Below are 7,525 nucleotides of genomic sequence, written 5' to 3'. Positions count from 1 at the left end.
TTCAAATATTTGTTTGTTTGATTCAGTGCCACATTGTAAACTACTGGAACACCAGTAATTGTGTATACCCTATAAGGCCATAAGGGGCGGATCATTATTTTTCTGAAGGAAGGGGGGGGTGGGGATGAAAAATATTAAAAAACTGTTTGCGGGGATAAAATAAATTGTTTGCAAACTTGAAATGTATAAAACGAGGTTTGCAGGGGTGCATAAATCAATATCCCCCTTCCAAGAAAATAATGGTCCATCCCTAATGCATCATCATCATCATTATCATCATCATCGTCATTAAGGATCATCATCAATGAAATCAAACTCCTTAGGAAGGGGGGGGGGGGGGTAAGGCTGATTAATAGAAACAACACTGACATCATTTCAGGACTCTGTCCAAATTTTATTGCTAGGCAGACTCACATCAGATGACTGTAAACCTCAGCCAGCCACTGTGTGCTGGCTAACAGTGTTCACCTTACAATATCACTTATCACATCACAATGACCGCTTTTTGAAGGCTTAAATTTTTTTTGTACAAGCATGAGAAATTTAGTATTAAATTTCGTTTTTTCTGTGCATGGCATTCAAAAGCCGAAGCGATTACAACAAAAAAATGTAATCTGCAGAGTTAAAATTTCTTGCACCCTCTGAAATAAGAATAAATTTTTCTTTCTGTTTACAACAACAAGAAAGTTAAGTTTGCTTCTGATATTATTTTAAAAGTGTTTGCATTTTTTTTTCGGCAGGGGAGGAGAAAGAAGGCTGTGTACTGTATTCCGGGGGAGAGGCTAAGTAATAAGGCTTTGTGTGTTGGGAGGAGGGGGAGATTAGAGAAAAAGAGAGAGAAAAAGAGAAAGAAAGTAATAGAGAGAAGTCAGGAGGCTTTGGAGAAGACATTGAACTAGTCTCCTCTTTCTTCTTCTTCCTCCTCTTCCTCCTCCTCCTCTTCCTCATCATCTTCCATCTTCTTCACAAAGTCATCTGACGGTAAAAATGAGTAAACAATTAGTTAGATGCCTTTTCACTCCTAACTTCATAAGATCAATTTAGGGGGAGCAGGGATGGCGCAGTGGTGAGAGCACTCGCCTCCCACCAATGTGGCCCAAGTTTGATTCCCGGACCCAACGTCATAATATGGGTTGAGTTTGTTGTTGGTTCTCGCCCTTGCTCTGAGGGTGTTTCTCTGGTTTTTCTCCCTCCACAAAAACCAACACTTCTAAATTTCAATTCAATGGGCCACAGGTTTGTTAGTTGCAAGACTATTAAGTGCTACCCTCGTAAAATAAAGACGATTTATTTAATTGATAATATGTACAATTTAAAAATATCCCCATATTGAAATGCAAGTAGAAACAGACATGATTGTACTACTTGGGGGTTCAGTTACTCTGGCACAAATAAAAACAAGACATTGAATACCATTAAAGTTCTGCACCCCCCCATTTCTCTTAAGCCTCCTCCCCTAATAAGTCCCACCCTCCAAAGCCCCCAATCTCTTTTAAGCGTTCCCCTTCCATAGACGGTACATGTAAATCAAGACAATTATTTTATGGAAAACAAAAACAATGCAACTTTACCCTTTCAAACATACTTTTTTTAAACCACATTAACTTCTTATTGTTGCTTTTTGTGAAAATGTGTTACCAATCAGCAATGAAACATTCAAAAGTCCACTTTATTAAATTTATATGAGCCCTTTCTAATATGATTTGAAATAAGCCCCTCTTTAAAGTACGTTAAACAACAGCAAATTAATATTTATATATTTATGCATGTATGTCTGTGTAAATATATGACAGCAAACAAATTCTAATAAAAGGGCAAAAAATGCACTACATGTATTTGGCAATTGGTACCTCTTGTGATATGAGAATAATACTTAAATTATAAATAGTCAGAATAAGAAGTAATACATCAAACACGAGACAGCGTTTTTCATCACATTTCCAAACATCGAGAAGAGAGTTGAAAGTACGACGCGCAGCGGAGTATTTTTGACGAACTTCGAGGTGTTTTGAAATGTGATGAAACACTCTGTCGAGTGGTTGATATATCTTCTCAATCGACTAAAACTACAACGAAAATGGAAAAATAAAATGGTCAAAATCTATGCTAATTAAGATCAGATTTCCAAACTCTGTCACGGTTCGAATTTCCTTTGTTTTAACTAGAAGGAATTATTAATGAGTTTGAGAAGCTAAGACTCACCAATAATATCCCTCACACTGACCCACCCTCTCTTGGGTATTGTGATTGAATTCCGATAATTGGCTGTTACCTGGAGACAAAGAAAGTAATGTTCTAAGTGCAACAACTTGAGGTAAAGAGTAGGGCATGAACAGTTATCATAAAGAGAAGGGCATGGAGTTCCCGGTGTTGTGGTCTGGTCTTTGCTGATTGTACTGTGCGGACTGTTGATATGCTCGGAAATAAAACCCTTTTTATTAAGCTACTCTTCAAATCTGAGGTAAATAATAGTGATGTATGATGTATGTAGGTGAACTCCAAGTACCACAGCAAATGGTTGCAAATATACATGTAGGTACTGGGTAATGCCATGCTTTTAACTAAATCCTGAGAATTTATTGGTTGGACTGAAGAGGGGGAGGGGGAGGGGGTAAGTCGTAGTGGTCCCAACAGTTCAATATCAATGGTAACCACTCTGACTCATAACAGTTAGCTTATAAGGCCCCAGATTTTTGCATCTGACATGGGTTTTAATCTAGCTTGGCGGTGGGGCTTAATATCAAAGCAGTCCAGCTTTTTCATAATTCTATATGCATTTATGGTGAATGTTCACATGTAAATGTAACTTTAGAAGCTGGATTGAATCATAACGTACACAAGAGAAAATGGCCTTATGGACATTCTATCTTTTTCTCAATTTTTTTTGGCCCTTGCCCTCTGAACCACAAGGGTTTAAATGGAGATCACTTCAGAAAGCAATGAGCTCACCTCAGAAATCCTCAAATACACTCCTCTTGTATTGCTACCAACATCAAAGTAGAAGCGTTTTTGCTCCACACGTTGCTCACGTGAGGGGGGCAAGTCACTGGCTACCTCCTCTGAAACAGAAAGTGCTGAAAAGAATTAACCAGAATTCCACAAGAGTTAAATAAAGAAGGTCCTTTTAAAAATAAGTTTTGTGCTATTCTACATCTTTATATCTGGCAGGGGTGGGGTGGGGGTCATATCTGGCATCAAAAGACATGGAGTAATACTACTCTAGAAAAGAATATTGCTCATATGTCGAAAAAACACTACACAAAAACAACAAGGCACTCAGTTACTGGTAACAATTCTAGTTAAATTGTGATGGGCAAATTGGTCAACACTATTCCTTGTGAACTATTTGTTTTGGTAGTGATTTCTCTGTTGACTTTTGCACTTTGAAAACCTGAAAATATACCTATATTTTTTTCCAGTGAAATTTTTTTCTTGAAGGAAGGAAGTCAAAACATGATTGTTTAAGATTATACATCTTAATGCAATCCTTGGTGAAGAACGCAGTCAAGTTGAACAATCAAAGTTCGGAATTAGGGCGAGACAGGGGAAAAAAGGGGAAATTGGGGAGGAACCACACCACAATTATGTGGTGATAGTTATGAAGAGCAATAACTTTGATGTTATGATAACTGGCAATGATATCTTATTTGCAGGAAGAGTAAATAAATCTGCACAAAAAGCTCAACCTATTAGTATGGTTGACAGCAGATTCACCTACCTTCTTCTGAGCCGTACTCCTCCAACACCTCAGAAAGTGCATTTCTGATGTCCACAATGCCTTGAGCAGGAACAGCAATATTTGTACGACCTCCACGGCCATATGTCCCAGTTTGGTTGATCTACAAGAGCAAGTTTTGTTGAAACGTTTCCAGTTTGTTTGTTTGTTTGTTTGTTTTTTTTTTTGTTTTTTTTTTTTTTGGGGGGGGGGGTTGGGGGCACATAACATCATTTTCCTTTAGCATTAATATTTATTTTTTGTTTACACCTTAACATTGCTTTAATACATTTTCTCATTTCAGCATGTATATAAGTAATAATTTATTATTCAGCCAGTTCACAAACCTTGAGGAACTTTCCCCTGTTGTTTTCTTTGAGGTCAAGATAGTACATTCTGTTGTTTGGTCCTCTGATGCTCTCGCTACAAAAAACAAAAACAGAAAATTACAGTAAGATTCACACATTCTTTTACTAAGTTAAGTTTTACTTAGAACAACAAAAACACAGAGAGAAAGTACATGTATGCATTCTGTTAGTCCCACTATGCCCCAGACCAGGCCCAGGTTGTTCATTAAAGGCTGATTATCACTAATGCGGGATGAAATGGTGGTCAAGGTTTTAATTGTGGATTTTGAGATTAGTCCATGTCAAAAATGGAGGACAGGAGGCTAAAGACGATCAACAAGCACTTAAACGACTGAAAAGCAACCAGAACAATGTTACAGTATACTAGCAGCCGACAGGACATTTAGTTGCTGATAATATAGACAATTACCGACGACTTTTTCAAGTCGTAAACAAAACTGATGAACGGACCTCAAACAGAATGACTTAATTTGACTAAGTCGATAGACAGGTCAAAACTGACCAAATACTGTTGACAAAGTTTACACGAGTCTTACAGCCAATAACATCACAGCAAAACTGACCAATTAGCTTCAATGGAACAGACCAGACTACAACACCATTGCCAGGTTTAACTTATCACTTGACTCTGAAGATGACTTCTGCTGAGGTTGTTGAAATATCAGTCAACAACAGCTCTTTTCTGAAGTAATCTGGATGATCACACTATGCAAACTACTGAGATACTCCTGTGTTCAAACCATTTGCTAAATGAGTGGTAAGAATTGCCATGGCATTTTGACAAACATTTCATACATTGAAAATTGCTTTAGTTGAGGCAACTCATTTGTTCAGTCTTTTGGTCATAATTATCTCCTTCAACAACAAAATGCAAGTGCAATACGTGAGAAGACACCTGTTATTACTTGCATCAAAGGAATTGATTTCTGCCCTGTTTGACACTCTAAACACTATGATTAGTGACAGAGCAACACCTCTCAGGGCAATTAAATGCTAAGCACTCAAAATAATAATGATAAAAATAACTTGATTACCTCATTAAATTGCCAGATTCCTCTGATGATTCTTCATCACGTTTTGGTGCTAGGATTAAAAAGTGTGTGTTTTTTAAGTATGATGGCAAAATAATACCCTTTCTCATTCTCTCCCTTTGCTACTTTGCTAATTGACAGGACTGACTTGGATTATTTTGTGGTGGGTGGAAGCAAAAAAAGTGAGGAAAAGACCCCGTTAAGACGGCAAAGTGCCCACCAAGAAACAGAAGTCTTTGCCTTCATGGAAGGCAGACTTTCCATGTGTTGAGTGCCCAGATGGCGCATTGTTCTGTTTGTGAAAAAAAAAAAAAAAAAAAAAACCAGTTATCATATTGAACCTAGTAGAAAATTGGTTTAGGCTAGTGAAATCAAAGGTGCAAAAAAGATATTTTTGAGTCCTGATTTTAAAATAAAAATAATTACGTTAACAAACAAAAAAGATTAACTTAGGAAACATGGATAAAAGAACTGTAAAAGAAGCACTCACCTTGGGCAAGGAAATTTGCAAAGGATGTTAGCTTGGTGCAGAAATCCCGAGCCACACCCATAGTGAAGATTACCTTGCTTTTACCAGAACGGTTAACAGAAACCTGCAAGAGATACAAATTATAATACATTCCTACAATCATGTTAAGTCCAGCTGCCACACATCTCATGCAGCACGAAAATAAAAAAACGGGGCCCAAGCCCTGAAGGTAGAATTTTTGACAAGTTATAATGTTGCTATGACAACCTGTCACACCAAGAAGATGGTTGTAACTTTTTTTACAAATGATGGTACGCAGAGGGGGGGGGGGTGATCGTGGCAAATCCCTTAAATAGCCACTCTCCACATGCCTGAAAGGCTTTAATACTACATGTAAGACATGGTCAGAAAACTCATTTTGAGCTCATACAGTGGGACTTGTTTCAGAAACATTGTGATTTGTTTTAAGATGGATTAAATTTTTAAGTTGTGGACAGGTCACACGAGGGGACCAGATGATCTCACATAAAATAAATTGTCCGGGGCAAATGATTCTTGAACAATTTTAAGTGATTCAAAAAATTGACGAAAATAAAACTCTTCGGAAAATAAAGGATAGTACACCACTTTCTGATTGAAGAAAAAAATAGCTGCAATCACCTATTATAATTGAACAACACACTTGAACTGACATGAAATTACAATGGAATTATAAATTGAACAACTGCTACCGTACTAAAGGCCATGTTACACAAGACAATTTTTCCTGGACTTGCAACACAATAATGATGACTAAAAATCATTGCAAATTGCAGAGGAGGTGTCACAGGTGCGCTATTTTTGTTTGTAACTTGTAGCACGCCCGCTGAATAATTAAAATATCAGTGGTAATCACTCCCGTAGACGGGCTGTAATTGGCTGATTCCATCACCACTGCGTTGCAGGTTGCACTTGAAATGTTACACACAGAGACCTGACTTGCAACATTGCGAATAGAAAAGGATAGTTCAACTTTTTCTGTAACTTGCAACACAACATTTTGCTGCATTGCAGGTTGCAATCAAAGATCTCGTCGAGATATCGACTTTTTTGCACGAAGTTAGTATGAGTAGAAGGTTTATCCTGGGCATTGTTGTTCGAACATATCATGGAAGAATTCAAACGTCTTTTAGTTCAAGCATTTTTTAATTTATGCGGAGGAAATGCTGTATTTGTCAGTTGCGACGGCTGGGCGCTTTGCGACTCATATATTTTGGTTGGTTAAAAATGGTAAACTTTGACGCTTGTCTTTAAGGTGATTCCACTGAAATAGAAGGAGTATTAAAAATTTTCTGAAACTTGGTCCAGGTTACAATTATGTTATGAGCATTAAAAAAATGAAATAAAAAATGGGGGTCACCGCGCTAGTTTTTGTGTAAAATGGATGGACATTATAGCAAATATACGACCCGCGAGATATATATTAGGAACCCTAGTAATCCAAATGGGGATCGCTATTATTTCCAGAAAAAACATTTTGCATTAAAGAATTAGTCTAGTTCAACAAAATAGACTTTGATCTTATATTAAAAACTATTCTTATTGTACAGGAATTAAGATAAGGAAAGAAATTTAAGATTTTGCTTCGTGCGCACGTTAACGGCACTACCTAAAAACGTATTTTTTACGGCATTAAAATTAAAATATCTCAATGTAGAATTTTAAACTTTTTTTAAAATCGCGATATATTGTAGACAACCGTATGACATTTAAATTAATGCAATAAAAAATGGGGGTCACCGTGCTCGTTTAAGAGAAAATGACCATTTATTTCCTTACTGAGCTTAGCCTGAAGGGAATCTTGTAGTGTTCTGTGTGCGCGCGCGCTTGTGCGCGCGCTAAAGGACGCGAAAACTTATGCGCAGAAAGGATGCGCAATGCAATACCGTGGAATCACCTTAAT

The 7,525-nt window shown here is 37.3% G+C and overlaps 1 protein-coding gene across 1 annotated transcript; it reads right to left on the bottom strand.

Annotated features, from left to right (window-relative positions):
- Positions 1-373: 373 nt before the first annotated feature.
- On the bottom strand, positions 374-5,761 carry LOC144640836 (transcriptional regulator protein Pur-beta-like). The gene is made up of 7 exons (XM_078499904.1): positions 5,605-5,761; positions 5,118-5,166; positions 4,063-4,138; positions 3,719-3,839; positions 2,950-3,074; positions 2,203-2,272; positions 374-975 (listed from the first exon to the last, which is right to left on the bottom strand). Exons 1-7 carry the CDS (start codon positions 5,744-5,746, stop codon positions 896-898), a joined length of 663 nt encoding a protein of 220 aa, XP_078356030.1. The 5' UTR covers positions 5,747-5,761; the 3' UTR covers positions 374-895.
- Between the last annotated feature and the right edge of the window lie 1,764 nt (positions 5,762-7,525).

The sequence above is a fragment of the Oculina patagonica genome, unplaced genomic scaffold (genome assembly GCF_052425735.1).
Source record: "Oculina patagonica isolate OP01 unplaced genomic scaffold, crgOcupat unplaced502, whole genome shotgun sequence".
Taxonomy (NCBI): Eukaryota; Metazoa; Cnidaria; class Anthozoa; order Scleractinia; family Oculinidae; genus Oculina; species Oculina patagonica.
This window is presented reverse-complemented; position numbering and strand designations above follow the sequence as displayed.

Excerpts from the sequence above, each read along its gene's own strand:
- LOC144640836 (XM_078499904.1), bottom strand. The coding sequence starts at position 5,746 with ATGATTGTAGGAATGTATTATAATTTGTATCTCTTGCAGGTTTCTGTT. Across the intron at positions 3,840-4,062 it reads ACAGGGGAAAGTTCCTCAAG|ATCAACCAAACTGGGACATA; the intron begins GTTTGTGAACTG and ends TTGCTCTTGTAG. Across the intron at positions 976-2,202 it reads CAGTGTGAGGGATATTATTG|ATGACTTTGTGAAGAAGATG; the intron begins GTGAGTCTTAGC and ends TTTTACCGTCAG.